Below are 23,386 nucleotides of genomic sequence, written 5' to 3' on the forward strand. Positions count from 1 at the left end.
TTTTCATTATAGCCATTCTTGCAGGAATAAGCTCATCTCTCTAAAATTTTCATACTAGACAGACTCTTTTAAGTTGGTAATAATGCTATCAGACAAAGTATAGACTTTAGTCACATATCTTTTTTTTCTGCAGAAGGTGGTTGGATAGTATAAAAGTAGTATAAAATTTCTTACAATAAAAGGGAAATTATCATGTCATATATCTAAGGCAGAAGCACAATGCTCACTCAGGTAATTTTTTGATGAAAATGTGCTAGTTAAATAATATTTCACAGATAATGAATTTAAGTGATGGTCATTAAATATTCTGCCCCTTTACAGATAGGATGTTTAATTTAAATATATGGATTTGTTGAACAGGTTAATAAAAATCTTCCTTTGTTTTCTATTAACTTTCTCTACCTCTTATACCTATTATTAAGTCAAATCTTTTCTTTTTTGATTGAACATATAGAAAGAATTTATTTTAGGACATCTTTTAAAGTATCGTAGATGTGATTTTTAACAAAAGGAGAAAAGCATAATCCGAAAATGTAGAGAGAAAAAAAGGGAGTTCTCTGGAGTTCTTCTCTATAAAAAACTTGATTATGGATGAAGGATATAGATGACATCTACCCTATGGATGTTCCAAGTTTATAGATTTCTTTTCTTCCCTTTCATTTTTAGTTGACATTTAATAATTGTATATATTTATGGAATACAAAAGGATAATTCAATACATGTATACAATGTATACATCTCAAATGTTTATTATTTCTTTGTGTTGGGAAGATTCAACATCCTTTTTTCCAGCTTTTTGAAAATTATTGTTAACTATTTACACCCTACAGTGCTATGGTGCACTAGAGAGTATTCTTATCTAGCTACGACGTTGTATCTATTAACTAACATCTCTCTATCTTCTTCTCCCTGAGACCTTTCTAGCTTCTAGTAATATTTTTTCTGCTCTCTACTTCTGAGCTCAGCTATTTTTTTAGCTCCAACATGTAAGTGAAAATATGTGGTATTTATCTTGTTGTACCTTGACTTATTTCACTTAACGTAGTGTCCTCCATGTTTATCCATGTTGCTGGGAATGATAAGATTTCATTTTTTATAGCTCAATAATATTTCATTATATTATATATGTGATTATAATTTCGTTATATTATATATATAAATGTGATGTTATATAATCACATTTTCTTTATCCAATTATCTGTTGATGGGCATTTAGGTTTATTTTATATCTTGGCTATTGTGAATAGTGCTGCAATAAATATGGAGGGTGCAGGCATGTCTTTGATATACTGATTTCTTTTCTTTTGAATAAATACAAAAGAGTGGGAACCTGAGTCTTTCGGCAGTTCTATTTTTAGTTTGAGAAAGCTCTATACTGTTTCTATAATGAATGTATTAATTTCTATGTCCACTAACAATGTATAACAACCCTCTTTACTCCACATCCTTGCCAGCATTTGCTAGTTTTCATGGTCTTAATAGTCATTCTAACTGGGATGGGAGATAGAATCTCATTTTGATTTTGATTTGCATTTCCCTGATGATTAGTGATGTTGAATTTTTTCTTCATCTATTTATTGGCCATTTGTATGTCTTTCTAAGAGAAATGTCTATTTATATCCTTTGTCCATTTTGTAATCAATTTTTTTTATGTTGAATTGTTTGAGTTCCTTGTATATTCTGAACAAAAATCTCTTGTCAGAGGAATAATTTACAAATATCTTCTCCTATTCTGCAGATTGTCTCTTCATTCTGTTGGCTGCTTCCTTTGCTGTGCAGAATGCTTTTGGTTTGATATAATCCCATTTGTCTATTTGTGTTTTTGTTGTTTGCACTTTCAAAGTCTTATGCATGAAATATTTGCCTAGACTGATGTCCTGAAGCATTTCCCCATAGAAATATTTTTATAGTTTCATGTCATAAATTTAAATATTTAATTCATTTTGAGTTGATTTATGTATACAGTGAGAGATAAGAAGTTAGTTTATTCTTCTGCATATTGATATTTAGTTTTGCCCGCATAATTTATTGAAGAATATCTTTTTCTCAATGCATACTTTTGGCAAATCTGTCAAAAATCAATTGCCTCTAAATACCTGAATTTATTTCTGGGTACTCTGCTCTGTTTCATTGGTCTGTGCATCTGTTTGTATTACCAATACCATGCTGTTTTGGTTAAGACAGCTTTGTATATATTTTGAGGTAAGGTAGTATAATGTCTCCTGCTTTGCTGTTTTGCTCAGTATTGCTTTGTCTATTCTGAGTCTTTTTTGATTCCATATAAATTTTAGGGCTATTTTTTTCTACCTCTGTGAGGAATGGGATTGGTATTTTAAGAGAGATTGCGCTGACCTTGTAGATTGCTTTGTGTAGTATGATTATCTTAACAATGTAATTCTTCCAATTCATAAGCATGATATGCCTTTTTATTTTAGGGGTTCTCTTTAATTTTTTTCATTGGTGGTTTTGAGTTTTATTGTAGAGATTTTCATTTACCTCCTCAGTTCAATTTATTCCTAAGTATTTTTTTCATAGCTACTATAAATGGGATCACTTTTTTGATTTATTTTTCTGGTAGATTGTTATTGGAATATAGGAGTACTGATGATTTGTGTATACTGATATTGTATCCTGCAATTTTACTGAATTTATTTCTCAGTTTTAAGAGGTTTTTTTTGTTGTTTTTTGGTAGAGTCTTTAGGCTTTTCTATGTATATAAGATTATATCATATGCAAATAGAAATAATTTGACTTCTTATTTTTCAATATGTATGCCATTTATTTATTTATATTGCCTAATTGCTTTGTCTAAAACTTTCAGTACCGTGCTGAATAACTGTTGTGATATTAGGCATCCTAATCTTACTTCATTTCTCAGAGGAAAGGCTTTTAAGCTTTTCCCCATTCAGAATGTTAGCTGTGTGTCTTCTCCCTGTAACCGGTTACAAAAATAAAAATTCTCTTCTCTCCCAGTTCGTCTGCATCTCGTTATTGGGCCGTGAGAACAAGCAGCCCGACCCTCGGTTTGGTCTGGGAACATAGTCATGGCTTAGATCACTGCAATGGAACAGAAAAGGCTAACTCTAATGATAGTTAAATATAGATCTGAAGCTACTTCACTTGAAATGTCTCTGAACTAGCTGATATGTAGGACAATCCTTTACATGTTCTAGATTGTAAAAGAAGATAAGAAAAGAAAAATAGAGCAGTCTGAGCTATGTGAGGTGTGCAAATTTTATCAGGCCCAGAGTGACATAAGTGTGGGACTTCAATCATGCTGTCTACACGTACGCCTGGGGGCAATTGTTTAAAGGCATCTAGAAATCCTCTCCACTGACTGCCCTGTGGACTCAGAAACTGAGTGTCCAACTATTTATTAGCCTTTGTTTTTGTTTATTTTCATAGAAAAGTCCCCTCATTAAATGCCTATGGCTAGTACCATCTAGCAGATATCCCTACTACCAAGTCCCAATTGAGGATTCTGCTGGCTTTAACTGAATGAGAAAAGGGACTTAGATTGTTCAAAGCAGGGAACTGACTCGATTTTGAGCGCTCCATTTCCCCTCTTGACTCTACGTGCCCTGGGGACATTTTGGTCTGAGAGCCCTTCTCTCACCTCAAGAATCAGATTCAGAATCAAAGGCTGAGCTTCTTCACGGCAGCAAAGCTGATGGCCCATGCATCTGGGGCACTTCCTTCTTCTCCGCACCACCCCTGTTCAGCTTTCTTCTGAGGGAAACTTCAGCACATTTCAGTCATGTGTCTGCTGGGAGGTCCAGGGAGGCTGGATTCCTAAGCCCTTCCAGGAGAACAGGAAGGCTTCTTCCTAGGCCTGCAGGGATGGTCTGTGTGCCCTCCTCGAGCTTGGCTGGGTCTTGACAGAGAGTGTGGATCTTAATTAAAAAAAAAATCTATCCCTTTATTTATTTTCATAATCTTTTGTTAAAAAAGAGTAAGGTGTTTGTTTTTACATTTTTGTTTCTCTGTAGAAGGAGAATGAGGATCTAGGATTCCCCTGGAAGAAGCAGGGGCATTCCTTCTCTGATTGGTGCCCTCAATTGGACACACACATGCACACACAAGTACATGCACATACGTGTGCAGATACACACACATGCACACACACCTGTGGGATATGATGAGGTTTCTCTTCAAATAATCTGATCAATCTTTTATTCTTTAATTCATAGTACCCCCCTCTTTCTCCTTTTTCTTCTGTTTTCCTTTTTGCCTTTGTTAGATGCCCAGGCACGCCACAGTACTAGGCGTTATCAGTACCAGCTCACGTTCTTTTCCTTATTTGGAAAGAGGACTAACTTCCTAGCTCATTACAGACACCTCTTCCCCTTCGTCTCCATTTTTTTTTTTTTTTTTACTTGCCCACTTTATCTAAAAAAATCAAATCTTTAGCCAACTGGGATTAGTTTAGATTGTACGAGCCGACCCCAGCCAATGGAAAAAGGTACAGGGGCAGGACTTGTATCAGGAATAAAGGCTCTCCTGCCTCTTTGTTCAGGTGTGCTCTCATGGCGACTGGCCAAGGAGGTACCCCTCTGCACAGAAGTAAAATTGCTTTGCTAAGAATCCTTTGTTTGAGTATTCAATTTCCTTAGGATTTTGAGCGTTGTTCCTAACACACCCTTGAAACCCCCCACACTCACACAGTTACATACACGGAGGGCACATAACCCCACACCCGAACACATATATACACACACGCGTGTTCTTGTCTGGCTTTCACGTCTTGGGCTACAGAGACTGGAGGAGATCAGGAGAGGAGACTGGAGAGCCAAGGGGGAGTATGGCAGCAGAGGAGAGGGGTCCATTAGGAGAAGAGGCCACACTTCCCAGGAGACCAGGGAACTCCCTTTCCTGCTGCGACTCTCTAGAATCTTACATTTCTCTTCCTGGACTTGGGAATCGATTCTCCAATAATTAAACCAGACAGACTCCAAGTTTATGTCTTTCTGGGGGTTGAATTCCTGTGGAGACTTGAGCTGAACACATGAGTTCTCTGTGGCCCTTCTGGACTCTTCTTGCCTTCAATGATAAGGGAAGAATGAGGTACACACTTGGGGTTCAGATTTGTATGGAGACAAAATTTATTAGAACAGGAGGCAAAAAACAAACAAACAAAAAATGGAGGGGATCAGTGCGGGAAAGAACCACACATGCTGACGTCCCCCAAACACTTACAGAACTATCCCCTGTTCTTCCTCATCTCTAGTCGGGAAAGTGGCGGATTTGTTTAATTAGTTATTTCCGATCTCTTTATACTCTCGGGGAATATAAGGGGTCAGCAGACTTCCGCTGAAGCCACCTCACAGCTGCGGTGTGCAAGTGTACGGTGACCACATTTGTCTTCTTGTGTCTATTGAGATAAGGTTTTATTACTAATGACTTACTCATCCTTCCTGCAGACTAGGGCTTCTCCCCTGTGTGTGTCCTCTGGTGACTGAGGAGGCTTGACTTATCGCTAAAGCCCCGCCCACACTCCCTGCAGACGTAGGGCTTCTCCCCTGTGTGTGTCCTCTGGTGTCTGAGGAGGTTTGACTTATCGCTAAAGCCCCGTCCACACTCCCTGCAGACGTAGGGCTTCTCCCCTGTGTGTGTCCTCTGGTGTCTGAGGAGGCTTGACTTAACGCTAAAGCCCCGCCCACACTCCCTGCAGACGTAGGGCTTCTCCCCTGTGTGTGTCCTCTGGTGATTGAGGAGGTGTGACTTAACGCTAAAGCCCCGCCCACACTCCCTGCAGACGTAGGGCTTCTCCCCTGTGTGTGTCCTCTGGTGTCTGAGGAGGCTTGACTTAACGCTAAAGCCCCGCCCACACTCCCTGCAGACGTAGGGCTTCTCCCCTGTGTGTGTCCTCTGGTGATTGAGGAGGCGTGACTTATCGCTAAAGCCCCGCCCACACTCCCTGCAGACGTAGGGCTTCTCCCCTGTGTGTGTCCTCTGGTGATTGAGGAGGCGTGACTTAACGCTAAAGCCCCGCCCACACTCCCTGCAGACGTAGGGCTTCTCCCCTGTGTGTGTCCTCTGGTGTCTGAGGAGGTGTGACTTCTGGCTAAAGCCCCGCCCACACTCCCTGCAGACGTAGGGCTTCTCCCCTGTGTGTGTCCTCTGGTGATTGAGGAGGTGTGACTTATCGCTAAAGCCCCGTCCACACTCCCTGCAGACGTAGGGCTTCTCCCCTGTGTGTGTCCTCTGGTGACTGAGGAGGTGTGACTTCTGGCTAAAGCCCCGCCCACACTCCCTGCAGACGTAGGGCTTCTCCCCTGTGTGTGTCCTCTGGTGTCTGAGGAGGCTTGACTTATCGCTAAAGCCCCGCCCACACTCCCTGCAGACGTAGGGCTTCTCCCCTGTGTCTGTCCTTTGGTGTGTAATAACATCTGATTTATCACTGAAACCTTGCCCACACTCTCCAAACTTGACTTCTGCAATTCTTGAGATTCCTGCCCCCACAAATAATTTGCCTGTGTTCCCTGGATTCACTTTCTGGCCTGTTCTGGACTCTTCTTCCATTATTCTTTTTCCCACTCTACAGCTCCCCATTTGTCCTTTGGGTGGGCTAGAAAAGGCCCTTGAAATCTCCCTCTGCCATGTCCTTTTATTCAAGAGTTTGGACCTTTCTTTGATCTCTTGACCTTTGGTTTTGACATTACAGCTGCGTGGATCAGAATATTGCTGCTCCTGATTCTGATCCCCTAGGCAGGGATTCTCTGGTTGGAGGAATTTTCTTGCAGATGGTCCTGGGAAGCTCTGAGAGGAGTGATGGCGTGCCACATGTTGACTGAGAAATTTCTGACTTGAAAAGGCCAGACAGCATGAGGGACAAGGATGGATCTCTGCCTTTGGTTCTGAAAGAGGAAGTTTTTGGTCAGCGTAGATGTTTTGTTCAGGCCTTACCACATATGAAGGTATGAAGATCAAATGAAGAACCAATCATTCTTCATATGTTAACAATGCAAGCTGTCTCCCACCAAGTGCTGGATGGACCTTTAGAGTCCATTTTTCCATTCCACTTTTATTCACTGCATCTTAAAAAATCCAGAAATCCCACATCTTGGGCCTTTTCTACATATCAGCCAGACTAGGTAACCTCAAGCAGAATCAGGGGCAGTGTCATTCCTTACATAGATGGAACTGCAGTGACCTTTCCCCCACACTGCAGGTATCTTCCAAGTCCTATAAAGCCTTCCTGATCACCCTCTGCCACATCCTCCCTGCCTGGTCCCTGGGCACTTTTGCTGACACGTGGTCTTCAGCTATTTTATTCTATTGAGAAATAACACTCTTGATGACTTAGGTGAGATTGTCCTTAGTGACTTCCTAAGAGGGGAAAAGGATCTATTAGGAGCACTCAGGCTGGAGATCACAAATGTGGCTAAAGAGAAGATGTGTGAGCAAACCTGAATTTGAGTCTCCTCATTCAAAAGAACATATTTAATTGAGGACTGTTATGTGCCTGGTTCTCCATCAGGAAGTGGGATACAGGTTGGCCAACACAGAGTGGTCCAGGTCCCACTGACCAAAGGACTCTGGGTCCTGCTACCCCAACTAGGTGCGTGGATTCCATTTCAGATTCCACAAATCATAAAATGAGAATATGTTCTCTCTCAGGCTGCCCATCAAGTATTCATGTTTGAGATATTTCATTCAGTCTGAGCCCATTTCAAATACAATAGGAAGTCTTGTTTCAAAATATATCCCTACTCAGACTTACCTCCGTGCTCCCCACCTTCATCCTGCCCACCATTCTCTCTCATCTGGAAACTGGAGCAGCTATGAGGGGATGACCCACTGCAGCCTATTTTCCAAAAATGAACCAAAGCTGAACTCTTTCTGGCCTTAGGACCATTGCACTAGCTGCACCCTGTGTCTGGAACCCTTGGCCCACAGGCACTTGCACTTCTCAAATGCTGTCTCCTAAGAGAAATCTTCCCTGACAATCCCCTGCAACACTCTACTCTCACCTCCCACTGATCCCCAGGTATTCTTTCTGAATTCATTTTCTTCAAAGCACTAATCACTGTCTGATATTACACATATGTCTGTATGTAATCATATGGTTCCCTAATTCACATGTCAAGGCAGTTTTTCTGATTGTCTTGATCAATCTGTATTAACACTTCCTGCACCATGGTCTGGCACTGAGTAGGAATTCACATGACAGCTAATTGAGGTAATTAATAAATGAATAACAACACATGCATATCAATTAAGAAATATCAAGGAAATGCCAGAAGAAACTACCTTGTTGGGAGAGCTGGTAGGTGTTTGAGAACTTGATTTTTGTCTTTAAGTCTTTCAGCACTATATGCTGTTATATACTTTGTGCATGAAGTACTTAGAATATAAAATCAGAACAAAGATTTAAAAATATAAAAATTGTTCCAAAGAGGCAAAGGTATATAACATGAATCTTTAATTTTGGAAGCCACTGATTTGAAATCTTACTGACTTTAGATGGCATTTTACTGTACTCAAGAGTTAAACCATGAAAATTCTCTAGGATAATTCTTTCTTTCCTGTCCTTTTAAAAGAGTAATGGTGATGCCTACCTCTCCCTGCCATGAGCTCTTTCTTCCACTTGCTGCCCCACTTGATGCCCAGTTCCTGGCCATATTCATCCCCATACCAGACCAGCAGTTCACAGCCTGGCCTAATGACTCGGCAGGTTCTATAGAAGATCTGCCTGTGGTACTGGAAGGCCACCAGGTTCTGCTCTTCATCATCCCGGGCACAGTTCACATACCTGGGGTCAAGGCAGGCAAAGGGAAAGAAAAGAGGCAGTGAGTTCCCAGTATCTGTCAGATCCAGGTCTGGCCCATCATCTGCTAGTCTAGGCCTCCATGGTCTAGTGCTGACCACTCCCCCACCACTCCTCCGGGAACCTTCTGCTCATTCCTAAATCTCTTTCACAATGTCATACGAACTTGCACTTCTGACTACAGTGCTCATCCTGCCTAGAATGCTTCCCTGCCATGCCTAATCAACCATTTTTTCAAAGCCCAACTCCAGACTTACCTCCACCTTGACTGGCCATAAAACACATTGACTTCTAGCTTCTCTAAACTCTAAATTAATTCTGTTTTATACTGCAGAACTTGGTGCTTGATCATGTACTCTGCTTCTAGATTAGTGCACATCATTCTACACTCAGCCCAAGTCCATCTTTCTTTGACAGGCCTTCCTCTAATCACCCTACAGTTCACTCAGGTGCCATTCACCTGACTTCCCCAGATTCCCAGAGAAACTTAGAAGTCTCTTTCTCTTAGCCCAATAACATAGAACAGTAATAGTTGATTCATTTTTCTATTCTCCGATAGAACAAGAGCCCATTGTGGAAAGGGGCTGAGTCATCCTGCAGCTCATTTCTGTTCAAGTAGTGAACTTCACTTCCTAACCTGGAACATACGAAGTGCTTAATAAACGTGGATTACATAAATTAAAGCAGAATTCAGTGTCCCCCGTGAATCTAGGCTCTCAAGGTTTATCTTGGTGCCTCAATTTTGTCTAGCATACATATTTATGTTTTGATACCAATAAATCATAGTATCTATATTTTTATTTTTTATTTCTAAATGTTGATGGTATAAAAAAGCATTGTATGGAGAAAAATAGAAATAGGGAATGTGAAAATCATTGAGAGAGGCATAATGATAAGGAAGGAAATCTGGCTTTGTGAGAGATGAAGGTTCTCTCTGAAACTCAGAGAGCTACTGGCCTTACCTCATCCAGTTGGCCCAGGATTTATCTTTTCCATCCACATACTCATAGCAGTTTCTCCCCTTGGTGATCTGAGTTTCAGAAAAATAAGGTAAAGGCTTTTTAGAGGGTAAAAATAAGAAGAATTATTTTACTCCACTGTCATCAATGGCCTTTGGGCCTGCATAGCTTCAATTGCCAATTGAGACCACATGGTATGCACCTTAGTCATCATCTACACATCTGAGTTGGTTTGTCCAATCAGAGCAGAAGCTCCACAAGGGAGGATGCGCTTCTTTGTCTTTGTACCACTCTGCACCCATGTAACCTCTGATCTCTAAATAGGAGTTCCATGTTCACGCAAAGACCCTTGAGTACACAGAGCTAACCATGTTATCCCTACCTATATCCTAACATGTAGAAGATTATGTCCCACCAAAGGCACAGAAGGGATGTGGGAAGACAGAACAGGGGAAACGGCAGGTTCTTCTTACCAGCCAGGAGTATCCATTGTTGGCTGCCTCTTCGTCTTCTGTAATTCGGCCCTCATAGGGGCCAAAGTGGAGACCCAGCGGCAGATCAGATGCCTCATTCCATACTCCAAGCCCAGCCTGAGGGATGCCTGATGGCCCAATTCTCAGCCCTGGGGGCAGACTGAGGGCTGAACGGTTGGGATGCCCCTTGCCCACTGCACTGTCCTTTACAAATGTAGGGGGCCCATGGGCAGCACAGCTGTCAATGAAGAAGTTCTGACACATCTCACAATCTGGAAGTGAGGGAAGCAGAGATTAGGAAAGTTGTAATGCATGTTCCTTGATATAAGAGCTTCAGAAAGAGCTTGGCATTCACATTATTTAGCCCCAATCCTGTACTCTAATTCATTAGACTAAGGGAATGATTTGTGGGCCAAATGATGAAATTATCGTACCAGGACATAACAGCAAGCTGTGTGAGTGGTCAGAAGTGTCACTTACAGAGGTAATCATCATCCTGCGGCTCGCTGACCTCTTTGTATGCATGACCCTTTCTTTCTCGCAGGCTATACATCTTTCCTTCAGTCTCCTTCCTCCTGAGTTCTAGGTTGGAGAAGAGTAGATGGGTAAAATTGGGAGTCTGGGGTGTTCATCCCTGTTTCATAAGAAAATGTGAAATCTCCTACCATCAAATTAGCATCTACCTTTCCACATACTCTAGTGTCCCCCTCTTTAACTACTGCTTCAGAGAGACTTAGACCCCACACCCACAATGACTGCAGATGCCTATTTAATTTTAGTTTCTGGCTGTTCTCATTACACCATTAACCTTTCAACATTTCTACTTACAAAATGGTTCATTCATGCATTTATTCATTCGGAAAATATTTCTTGAGGTCACATTACATCTTAGGCATTGAACAAGGGCCTGGACATACAACACTAAGATAAAGTATGATCTCTATAGGGGATCTTCTACAATCTAGTAGACATGTGATGGAAGAGGAATGTAGAAATGCACAAAAGAATATCTATTATCAGAGAGGTACTTATTGGACACCTTGCATGTATCACTTCATTTATATTTAATTTAATGCTTTCAAACAATATACTTGGTCTATATATACTTGGTCTCATTTTACAAATTACCATTCAGGAGCTCAGAGAATTTATAAGATTTGCCCAAGGCCCCAGTGCTTCTATGTGGATTATAACCCAAGTGAATGACTTCAAAGTTAATGTTCTTACATGCTATTCAACACTGTATCCAAGGCTGGGCATGGTGGCTCAAGCCTGTAATCCCAGCATTTTGGGAGGCTGAAGTGAGCAGATCTCTTGAGGCCAGGAGTCTGAAACCAGCCTGGTCAACAAGGTGAAACCCTGTCTCTACTAAAAATACAAAAATCAGCCGGGCACAGTGGCACATGCCTATAATCCCAGCTACTCGGGTGACTGAGGCAAGAAAACATCTATTTTCATGGAGGCAGAGCTTGCAGTGAACCGAGATTGCGCCACTGCACTCCAGCCTGGGCAACAGAGTGAGACTCTGTCTCAGTGAACAAATAAATAAATAATTTTAACAAAATACTGCATCTACCTTCTGGTCTCACAATTGAGTCCAGCTTAAGCCCAGGCCTATGCAAAGTCCACCCCACATAGGTAGACTATACTCATCAACCTTTCTAGAGGACACAGAGGGACTAAAATCCCTTCAAATATTTTTCCTTACCCAGTTTTAGTCTAGAATGCTGTCCAGAGGTACTTGCTTCTCCAGGAGGGGACACTGGTTTCTGAGCCTGCTCTGAGCCACTTGCATTCAGTAAATTTGCCGTTCCTGACAGTTCTTTCAAACTAGATTCATTACTGAATGACGCCTTGGGCATTCCCTTTAATGTGAGAGTCACATATTAAAAGACAACATGAATTTCTTCAGTTCTTTGCGGCTTGCAACATGTTTTCATATGCATGACTCTAGTTAATGTTCAAACCTTGAAAATACCTAGAGTGTCTAAATACTAGAGGGAAAAGAGAAGGTCTAAGTGAGTAGTGAATCTGGGACTCTAACCCATGTCTTAAGGCTCTTTCCTTCACCTTTCTCTAAAATGTTCTATGTAAGTTAAAGGGAAGGAGGAGGAATACTTGGGAAGACTAGCTGGAGAATCAACAAGATCTGTGAAAGAAGGGGCTAAGGGCTTACAAAGAGAAGGAGGGGATCTTCCATAAACTAGTAGACTTTTGATGGAAGGGGAAATGTAGAAAAGCACAGAGGGACAAAGCACATCCGGAAAATGAGGTAATAGAGCAGTAAGATTGGGAACAGAACAAAGAGATGATTGGCAAATATATATCTAGACAACTAAGAAAGTGACGTCAAAGTTGCATGTTGCCATATCCTGGAAAGAATATTTGGCTTTGGAATTAGATTAGTTATTTCCTGTACCAATTCTGCTTATCTGCTTGAATAAGGGTGTATTGTTAGCTAATTCTCTTTAGTTTCCTGATCCAGAAATTGGCATATTTTTTTTTTTTTTTTTTTTTTTTTTTTTTTTTGAGAAGGAGTGTCGCTCTGTTGCCTAGGCTGAAGTGCAGTGGCACGATATCAGCTCACTGCAGCCTCCACCTCCCAAGTTCAAGAGATTCTTCTACCTCAGCCTCCCGAGAAGGTAGGATTACAGGCATGTGCCACCACACCCAGCTAATTTTTGTATATTTATTAGAGACAGAGTTTCACTAGGTTGGCCAGGATGGTCTCGAACTACTCACCGCAAGTGATCCACCCACCTCAACCTCCCAAAGTGCTGGGATTATAGGCATGAGTCCCCACACTCAGACCATGTTAATTCTTGTTTTTTTTTTTTTGAGAGGGAGTCTCACTCTGTAGCCTAAGCTGGAGTGCAATGGCACGATCTCAGCTCACTGCAGCCTCCACCTCCCAGGTTCAAGCAATTCTCCTGCTTCAGCCTCCCGAGTAGTTGGGATTACAGGTGTCCACCACCATGCCCAGCTGATTTTTGTAGTTTTAGTAGAGATGGGGTTTCACCATGTTGGCCAGGCTGGTCTTGAACTCATGACCTCGAGTGATCTGCCCACCTCCACCTCTCAAAGTGCTGGGATTACAGGTGTGAGCCACTGCCCCTGGCACTAATTCTTAATATTGTAGTGAACATGAAAGATAATAATGTTCACCAAAGTGTTTTTTGAACTACTTAATACAGTAGGAATGAGAGATTAATAATTTTTCTCACCAGGTGCAGTGGCTCACACCTGTAATCCCAGCACTTTGGGAGGCCAAGGCAGGTGGATCACCTGAGGTCAGGAGTTTGAGACCAGTCTGGCCAACCCCGTCTCTACAAAAAATACAAAAAACTAGCTGGATGTGGTGGTGGGCGCCTGTAATCCCAGCTACTTGGGAGGCTGAGGCAGGAGAACAACCTGAACCCAGGAGGTGGAGGTTAAAGTGAGCCGAGATCACGCCACTGCACTCCAGCCTGGGTGACAAGAGTGAAACTCTGTCTCAAAAAAAGAAAAGAAAAAATAATTTTTCTCACAGACTGGGTGCCATGGCTCACATCTGTAACCCCAGCACTTTGGGAGGCCAAGGTGGGAGGATGGCTTGAGCCCAGTAGTTCAAGGCCAGCCCGAGCCACATGGCAAAACCGTGTCTCTACAAAAAACATAAAAATGAGCCAGGCATGGTGGTGTGTGCCTATAGTCCCAGCTACTCAGGAGGCTGAGGCAGGAGGATCACACTAACCTAGGAGATGGAGGCTGCACTAAGCCGAGATTGAGTCACTGCACTCCAGGCTGGGCGAAAGAGACAGACCCTGTCTCAAATCACACCCCCACCACCCAGAAAAATAACAAACAAATGAAAATTATCTCATAGTCCTGATAACATCTCTACAGTTGAAATCTAACTCAAAGATATTTTCAGCATTCCTTGACCCTGTTACTTATAGTTTAATTCATAAACTTGGAATCAGTCATTCAGAAAATACTAAGGACGCTCTCAGCAGAGGCCCTGAGCTGGGCTTGGGAGTTCTGAGAAGAATCAGATATGGACCAGACTCCTGAAGAGCTCACAATGAAGAAGCAGCAGGCAGGCTAAACGAATAATTCCAAACAACATGACAGTTCCCTAATTGGAGCCCAGAGGAAGAAGCTGTTACTGCCTTCTATAGGAATGAGCATTTGAAATCAATTCCAGAAGAATATATTTTTGCTTAATAAGATGTAACCTGTATGAAGTCCTAAACCATTTTCTTATTTGTTGTTTCTCAGTCTTCAAACCTGAAACTCCTCAGGGCTGGAAGCTGCTTCCTCTGATCAGAATGGGTCCCTTATGAGGGTAGGGACCCTATCTCCTTCTGGGACCAAACAAAGTATGAACTATTTACTTGGAAGCTTCCCTTAATCGGAGTGTTTTAGTGCAAATCTCACTTTACCATAACAGAGAAAAACTGAGGTTGAAAAGTCAGTTGGACGAATGATGTAACACATACGGGTAAGACAGCATAAACTTTATAAAACTATGAAACTTTTAATGATCTTGTGTTAATGGTCTTGTAAGTGCTTTAGAGAAGGAGTTTTGGATTAGACTGCACCAACACTGAATGTGATCCCAGGGATATAACTGAATATTTTTATACCCCAGTTTTCTCATCTGTAAAATGGCTATAGTTACAGCATCTACTTAATAGGTACTATATATAAAGTTGAATAGGAACTATATGTAAAGTTTATTCATGTAAAATGCTTAAAATAAAGTCTGAAAATACTGAGAAAACAACACCATGGTAGCGATTATTGTTGTTCTTATTAACTCTTAAAATAATGATGACGTCAGACACTGTGTTAAAAAGATCAGGAAAAGAAGGCAGTAGTTCCTATGATAGTCTGTACATTCTCCTTCTCTTACCTGTGTTTGGATCCATGAGGAAGGTTTCTTGTCAATAGGATTTGGGAAATACTTACCTTCTGATGTTTACGCTGTTCCACTCTTAAGGCCATCCAAGGAGGTTTGACTAAAAGGTGATGAGAAATCAGTGGTTTGGTTGGTAAATGTTTCCAAACGCTAGAGATTCTCTCTTTTATTTTTTATTTTTGAGACGCAGTCTCCCTCTGTTGCCCAGGCTGGAGTGCAGTGGCACAATCTCCACTTACTGCAACCTCCCTCTCCCGGATTCAAGCGATTCTCCTGCCTCAGCCTTGTGAGTTGTTGGTAACTACAGGTGTGCGCCACCACACCCTGCTAATTTTCGTATTTTTAGTAGAGACGGCGTTTCTCCATGTTGGCGATGCTGGTCTCGAACTCCTGACCTCAGGTGATCCACCTGCCTCTGCCTCCCAAAGTGCTGAGATTACAGGCGTGAGCCACCATGCCCAGCCTAACTCTGGAGTTTTTCATTAGAGACAGAGAATTCTGAATCAGAGAGTGATGATTCCAAGTATTATCCAAGGGAGATTTGGAAATGTTTTCTGAAGTATCATTAAGGCCTATGTTTCTATTAGAGGCATTGCTAATTTGTTTAAGATTTAAAAAAATAGATAAAACTTCATCTTTGTTTCATCCTATCTATTAAGGTATACCTAATAAGGTATCTATTACATTAATTTTTAAAATGTAAATTGACCTTTCACGACAAACACACTGAACAAACTAGGAATAGAAGGAAATCACTTTAACATAAAAAGGTCATATAAGAAAACCCCTCCCCTTTTTATTCTGAGATGGAGTCTCGCTCTGTCACCCAGGCTGGAGTGCAGTGGCGCAATCTTGGCTCACTGCAAGCTCTGCCTCACGGGTTCACACCATTCTCCTGCCTCAGCCTCCTGAGTAGCTGGGACTACAGGCGCCCACCACCATGCCCGGCTAATTTTTTAAATTTTTTTATTTTTTATTTTTAGTAGAGACAGGGTTTCACCATGTTAGTCAGGATGGTCTTGATCTCCTGATCTCGTGATCTGCCCATCTTGGCCTCCCAAAGTGCTAGGATTACAGGCGTGGTGGTGGACGCCTGTAGTCCCAGCTACTCGGGAGGCTGAGGCAGGAGAATTGCTTGAATCTGGGAGGCAGAGGTTGCAATGAACCGAGATCATGCCACTGCACTCCAGCCTGGGCCACAGAGCGAGACCCCATCTTAAAAAAAAAAAAAAAGAAAACTATAAAGATTTTTACCAAAAAATTGTTAGAAGTAATACATGAATTCGGGCCTGGCACGGTGGCTCACGCCTGTAATCTCAGCACTTTGGGAGGCTGAGGTGTGCAGATCACGAGGTCAGGAGATCGAGACCATCCTGGCTAACATGGTGAAACCCTGTCTCTACTAAAAATACAAACAATTAGCCAGGCGTGGTGGTGGGCACCTGTAGTCCCAGCTACTCAGGAGGCTGAGGCAGGAGAATGGCGTGAACCAGGGAAGTGGAGCTTGCAGTGAGCCGATATCATGCCACTGCACTCCAGCCTGGGCAACAGAGCCAGACTCTGTCTAAAAAAAAAAGAATACATGAATTCACCATACAAAACGAACACCCCAAATCAGTTGTGTTTCTATTTAGTAACAATGAGCAATCCACAAAGGAAATTAAGAAAAATATCCCAACCACAATAGCATCAAAAAGAATAGAATAATTACAAATAAACTTAATCAAGGAGGCAAAAAACTTGAACACTAAAAGCTACAAAACGGTGCCGACAGAAATTTAAGAAGACACAAATAAATAGAAGGACATCCTGTGTTCATGGATTTTAAGACTTAATATTGTTAACACGTTCATACTATCAAAATGATCTATAGATTCAATGCCATCTCTATCAAAATGCCAATGCCATTATTTTCAGAAATGGAAAAATATCCAAAAATTCATATAGAATCTCTAAGGACCCAGAATAGCCGAAACAATCTTGAAAAAGAAGAATAAAGTTAAAGGCCTCACGCTTCCTGATTTCCAAGCATATTACAAAGCTACAGTAATAAGAAAAGTGTGGTACTGGTATAAAGACAGACATATAGACGAACAGAACAGAATAGAGAGGCCAGAAATAAACCCTGTGTATACAGTCAAATGATCTTCAGCAAGGATGCCAAGACTACACAATGGAGGAAAGGACAGTCTGCAAGAAATGGTGTTGGGAAAATTGGATATACATATGCAAAAGAGAAGACAGACTCTTACCACGTATCTCATATAAAAATTAACTCAAAATAGATTAAAGACTAAAATGTAAGACCTATAAGTACAGAACCTCAAGAAGAAAACACAGAGGAAAAGCTTATGACATTGAAATGAACAGTAACTTCTTGTATATGACACCAAAAGCATAAGCAATAAAAGCAAAAATAGACAAATAGGACTACATCAAACTTAAAACCTTCTGTGTAGCAAAGAAAACATTCAACAGAGTGGGAAGGCATCCTACAGAGTGGAAGAAAATATATGCAAACCATATATTTGATAAAGGGTTAACGTTGCTGAGTGCAGTGGCACATGACTATAGTTCAGCTATTCGGAGGCTGAGGTGGGAGGATAACTTGAACCCAGGAGTTCGAGACCAGCCAGGGCAACATAGTGAGACCTCTGACTCAAAAAAAGAAGATAAAGAGTTAATATCCAGGCCAGGTGCTGTGGCTGATGGCTGTAATGCCAGTACTTTGGGAGACCAAGGCAGGTGATCACTTGAGGTCAGGAGTTCATGACCAGCCTGGCTGGTCAAAATACAAAAAATTAGCTGGGCGTGGTGGTGTGTGCCTGTAATCCCAGCTACTCGGGAGGCTGAGGCAGAATAATCGCTGGAACCTGGGAGGTGGAGGTTGCAGTGAGCTGAGATCACGCCATTGCACTCCAGCCTGGGTGACAAGAGTGAAACTCTGTCTCAAAAAAAAAAAAAAAAAGAGTTAACGTTCAGAATATATGAAGAACTCCTATAATACAACAAAAACAAAACAAATAATTAAATAATGAGTGCTATGGACTGAATTTTGTTTCCCCCAAATTCATATGCTGAAGCATATTTAATACCTCAATATGATGGTATTTAAAGATGGAGCCACTGGTAGGTAATTAGGGATAGGTGATGTCATGAGGGTGGGACCCTTAGAATGACATTAGTGCTTTTGGCCAGGTGCAGTGGCTCATGCCTATAATCCCAGCACTTTGGGAGGCCGAGGAGGTGGGCAGATCATTTGAGGCCAGGAGTTTGAAACCAGCCTGGTCAACATGGTAAAACCCCATCTCTACTGAAAATACAAAAATTAGCTGGTGTGCCCCTGTAGTCCCAGCTACTTGGGGTACTGAGGCAGGAGAATTGCTTGAACCCAGGAGGTAGAGTTTGCAGTGAGCTGAGATTGCACCACTGAACTCCAGCCTGGGGCAACAGAGTGAGGCTGTCTAAAAAAAAAAATCTTCTAGTAGATATTATTGCTTTTATAAGAAGAGGAAGAAATTCCTTCTCCTTTCTGATGTGGGAACACAAATAATTCATGTAAATACATGGTGAGATGGAGGCTGCCCACAAGTCAGGAAGAGAGCCCTCAACAGAACTCAACAATGCTGGCACTCTGATTTTTTACTTCCAGGTTTCAGAAATGTCAGAAAATAAATTTCTGTTGCTTAAACCACCCAGTGTGTGGTATTTTCTTGTGCAGCCTGGGCTGACTAATACAATGGGCAAAAAACTTGAATAGACATTTCTCAAAAGAAGATACATAAATGGCTAAGAAGCATACGAAAATATGCTTAACATCACTAATCATCAGGGAAGTGAAAATTAAAACCACAGTGAGATATCTCCTTATCCTGTTAGGATAGCCTCTGTCAAAAAAACAGAAAATAGCAAGTGTTGGCGAAGATGCGGAGAAATTTAGAACACTTGCTCATTGTTGGTAGGTGGCTTAGTCTGTTTTCTGCTGCTTTCCTAGAATGTAACAGAGTGGGTAATTTATGTGTGTGTGTGGTTTTTTTTTTTTTTTTTTTGACACGGCGTCTCGTTCTGTTGACCAGGCTGCAGTACAGTGGTGCGATCTCGGCTCACTGCAACCTCTGCCTCCCGGGTTCAAGTGATTCTTCTACTTCAGCCTACCAAGTAGCTGGGATTATAGGTGCACACCACCATGCCCAGCTAATTTTGTATTTTTAGTAGAGATGGGATTTCACCAAGCTGGCCAGGCTGGTCTCAAACTCCTGACCTCATGATCCGCCTGCCTCGGCCTACCAAAGTGCTAGGATTACAGGCATGAACCACCATGCCTGGCCCAGAGTGGGTAATTTATAAGGAGAAGAATTATTTGGCTTGTGGTTCTGGAGGCTGGGAAGTTGAAGAGCATGCACTGGCATCTTGCAAGGGGCTTCAAGCTGCATCATGACATGGTGGAAGGGTAACTGTGCATGTGAGACAGAGAGAAAGACAGGGAAGGGCCCAACTCATCCTTTTCATCAGGAACCCACTCCTGCAATAACTAACCCACTCCTGTGATAGTGGCATTAATCCATTCATGAGGTTGGAGCTATCATTGCCTAATTCACCTCTTAAAGGCTCCACCTCTTAATACTGTTACAATGGCAATTAAGTTTCCAATACATGAACTTCCACACATTCAAACCATAGTAGTGGGAATGTAAAATGGTGCAGACACTGTAAAATACAGTATAGCACTTCCACAAAAAATTAAAACCAGACTACCTTATGATCCAGAAATTCCACTTCTGGGTATACAATATATTAAAAAGAATTAAAAACAGGATCTCAAAGAGATATTTGCACACTGATAGTTATTACAGCATTATTCACAATAGACAAGAGGTGAAGCAACCTAATATTCATTGACAAATGAATGGATTTTTAAAATGTGGTATATACATGGAGTGGAATATTATTCAGCCTTAAAAAAGAAGAAAATCTTGTCACATGCTATGACATGGGTGAATCTTGAGGACATTATGCTAAGTGATTAAATAAGCCAGTCACAAAAAGACAAATATTTCATGGCTGATTCCACGTATATGAGGTATCTAAAGTAATCAAATTTATAGAAACAGAATTGCAGTTGCCAGGAGCTGCAGGGAGGGGGAAATGGGGTGTTATTGTTTAATGGGTATAGGGTTTTAGTCATGCAAGATAAAAAGTTCTAGGGATCTATTTCACAACAATGTGCATATAATTAATAAAGCTGTACACTTAAAAATTGTTAGAAGAGTAAATATATGTTATATGATTTCTTACCACAATAAAAAATAAATTGACTTAAATTGGGGATTTTAACTGAGTTCAGATAAAGATGTATAGATGTGTGGTAAACCACGGGAGATAGATTCCTTCTAAAGAGACATTCTTTTCATGTCAAAACATTGGCAGAAAAGCAAACACTGGCCTTTCATACCTCTTACACTATTTTTAGGTCCTAAGGAATCTAAAATCCATAGATGGGGAAATCGTAGACCCAATCCAAGTTGCTTTCTCTAGTTTGGGCAGATTGACTCTTTTTACTTCTAAACTCTCCTAACCAAGCAGTAGAAGAGGAAATGAGCTTCACACTTCTATTTTATAATTATGATGCATTATTTTATTTACCTGATGCTGTCTCTGGTCAGTGACATATGGGAAAGATCAGGGAAATTAAACAGCTCTCTCAAACCCACTCCAGAATCGAGACAAAGAAGTAGATTCATTTTGGTATAAGAGGATCATATAGTATGCTTAAATGTACCTAAATGATGTATCTTTACTTAATATTATTTCTTCTTCTAAGAAATTTAACTCAATAACTAAACTATTAGGAGATTGGTATTAGAAAGCTTTCTTGTGGATTTACAGTTTAATTAAGTTTGCTTTCATTGTTCTATGATGTATTAACAATGTTTAGCAAAAACAATTTTTTTAAAAAAAAAAGAATGACAAATTTTAAACATATAGAAAACAATGGAGAATGGTACTGGAAAACCTATACATCCATCACCATTCAGTCCAGTGTCAACCTTCTGCCACAATTGTTTCAGATCTTTTTATGTTTATTTCAAAATTTAAAAACAAAAATAAAAACAAACAGAAAAACTAACCAAGCCACAGTGAAGCCACCTGCCAGCCCTTCCTTCTTTTGTTGTGATGATAAATGTTCTGAATTTGGCACTCTTATTCACATTTATATTTTATACATTTACCACTTATTATTGTATCTATAAATACTATATATATTTTACAAGTTTTAAAACTTTATATGAGGCCAGGTGTGGTGGCTCATGTCTGTAATTCCAGCACTTTGGGAGACCAAGGCGGGTGGACTGAGGTGGGTAAGGAGTTCAAGACCAGCCTGGCTAACATGGCAAAACCCTATCTCCACCAAAAATACAAAAATTAGCCTGGCGCAGTGGCGCGTGCCTGTAGTCCCAGCTATTCAGGAGACTGAGGCAGGAAAATCGCTTGAACTTGGGAGGTGGAGGTTGCAGTGAGCTGATATTGGGCCACTGCACTCCAGCCTGGGCAACAGAGTGAGACTATCTCAAAAACAAAAACAAAAACAAACAAACAAACAACGTTATATGAATAACCTCTTACTGTATCTACTGTCTTGCATTTTGCTTGTTTGTTGAACATTTATGCTTTTGAGGGAAGATTCTTTTTCCTTTGTTAAATTCTGAAATGTAGTTGCGACCTAAACCCAGGCTGGTTTCAGGTCACTATTTTTCCCCGCCCCGAGACGGAATCTTCTCATTCTGTTGCCCAGGCTGGAGGGTGGTGGCACAATTTTGGCACACTGCCACCTCTGCCTCACGGGTTCAAGCTATTCCCCAGCCTCAGCCTCCTGAGTAGCTGGGATTATAGGCACCCACCACCACACTCCGCTAATTTTTGTTTGTTTTTTTGTTTTTGTATTTTTAGTGGAGACAGGGTTTCACCATGTTGGCCAGGCTTATCTCAAATTCCAGACCTCCAGTGATATGCCCGCCTTGGCCTCCCAAAGTGCTGGAATTACAGGTGTGAGCCACCGTGCCTGGCCAGGAGGTCACTTCTAAATCTTCCTGGGGGCTATGCACGGTGCCTCATGCCTGTAATTCTAGCACTTTGGGAAGCTGAGGTGGGAGGATGGCTTAAATCCAGGAGTTTGAGGCTGCAGCGAGTTATGATTGTGCCACTGCACTCCAGCCTGGGTGACAGAGTGAGACCTTGTCTGTAATAATAATAACAATCATCATCATCATCATCCCAGCACTTTGGGAGGCCAAGGCAGGCGGATCACTTGAGGCTGGGAATTCGAGACCAGCCTGGCCAACATGGTGAAACCCCATCTCTACAAAAAATACAAAAATTAGCTGCGCATGGTGGTGCACATCTGTAGTCCCAGCTACTCGAGAAGCTGAGGTGGGAGAATTGTTTAACCCGGAATGCAGAGGCTGCAGTGAGCCGAGATTGCACCACTGTACTCCAGCCTGGATGACAGAGCGAGACTCTGTCTCAAAAAACAAAAATAAAAATAGGCCAGGCATGGTGGCTCATGGCTGTAATCCCAGCACCTTGGAAGGCCAAGATGGGTAGATCACCTGAGGTCGGAAGTTCGAGACCAGTTTGACCAACACGGAGAAACCCCATCTCTACTAAAAAAAATTACAAAAAATCAGCTGGGCGTGGTGGTGGATGCCTGTAATCCCAGTTACTTGGGAGGCTGAGGCAGGAGAATCACTTGAACCTGGGAGGTGGAGGTTGCAGTGAGCCAAGATCACGCCATTGCACCCCAGCCTGGGCAACAAGAACAAAACTCCATCTCAAAAAAAAAAAAAAAAATCCTCCTTCCTTTCCCTCTTACCTTGCTGCCTAGGTGTCCATTCTTCATCAGAATCTTCTGTGTCATCCACCTGGAGTTTGATGGCCTGCCTTCGGTGACACATGAAAGCCGGTCGAGTGGCTCTGAGACCTGAAAAGAAGCAAAAATTTTGTTCTAAAATGGAAGAGCTGGGAGGAGGAACATAGGGCAGTGGCAATGGAAAGCACCACAAAGCCAGTGCTGCTCAGTCTGATGAGCTGGGAGAGTCTTGAACAAGGTCAAGATGTGACCTCTGCATGGTCAATATCCACACTCACCCCCACATTGATGCAAAAGAACAAAATTTCCCTCCAGATTTGTCTCCATGCAAAAGGGAATTGTGGGCAGATGCCGCCAACTGAGAACTAAAATAATACAGGGAATAAAGACCTGTTTTATGTCTCCCAGGCTGGT

At 41.7% G+C, this 23,386-nt stretch overlaps 2 protein-coding genes across 2 annotated transcripts in view; both read right to left on the minus strand.

Moving 5' to 3' along the window:
• Positions 1-5,172: 5,172 nt before the first annotated feature.
• Positions 5,173-23,386, minus strand: part of LOC134732761 (histone-lysine N-methyltransferase PRDM9-like) — a 344,587-nt gene continuing 326,373 nt past the window's right edge. Inside the window, 1 exon segment of the mRNA XM_063619571.1 lies at positions 5,173-6,690. Within this exon segment, the coding sequence (XP_063475641.1) occupies positions 5,272-6,552 (1,281 nt within the window). The 5' untranslated portion in view covers positions 6,553-6,690 and the 3' untranslated portion in view covers positions 5,173-5,271.
• LOC129464545 (histone-lysine N-methyltransferase PRDM7) overlaps positions 6,612-23,386 on the minus strand; it is a 77,827-nt gene continuing 61,052 nt past the window's right edge. Inside the window, 9 exon segments of the mRNA XM_063619570.1 lie at positions 6,612-6,857; positions 8,562-8,652; positions 8,654-8,755; positions 9,733-9,800; positions 10,203-10,474; positions 10,683-10,784; positions 11,911-12,067; positions 15,156-15,205; positions 22,976-23,083. Coding sequence (XP_063475640.1) covers positions 6,612-6,857; positions 8,562-8,652; positions 8,654-8,755; positions 9,733-9,800; positions 10,203-10,474; positions 10,683-10,784; positions 11,911-12,067; positions 15,156-15,205; positions 22,976-23,083 — 1,196 coding nt within the window.

The sequence above is a fragment of the Symphalangus syndactylus genome, chromosome 16 (genome assembly GCF_028878055.3).
Source record: "Symphalangus syndactylus isolate Jambi chromosome 16, NHGRI_mSymSyn1-v2.1_pri, whole genome shotgun sequence".
Taxonomy (NCBI): Eukaryota; Metazoa; Chordata; class Mammalia; order Primates; family Hylobatidae; genus Symphalangus; species Symphalangus syndactylus.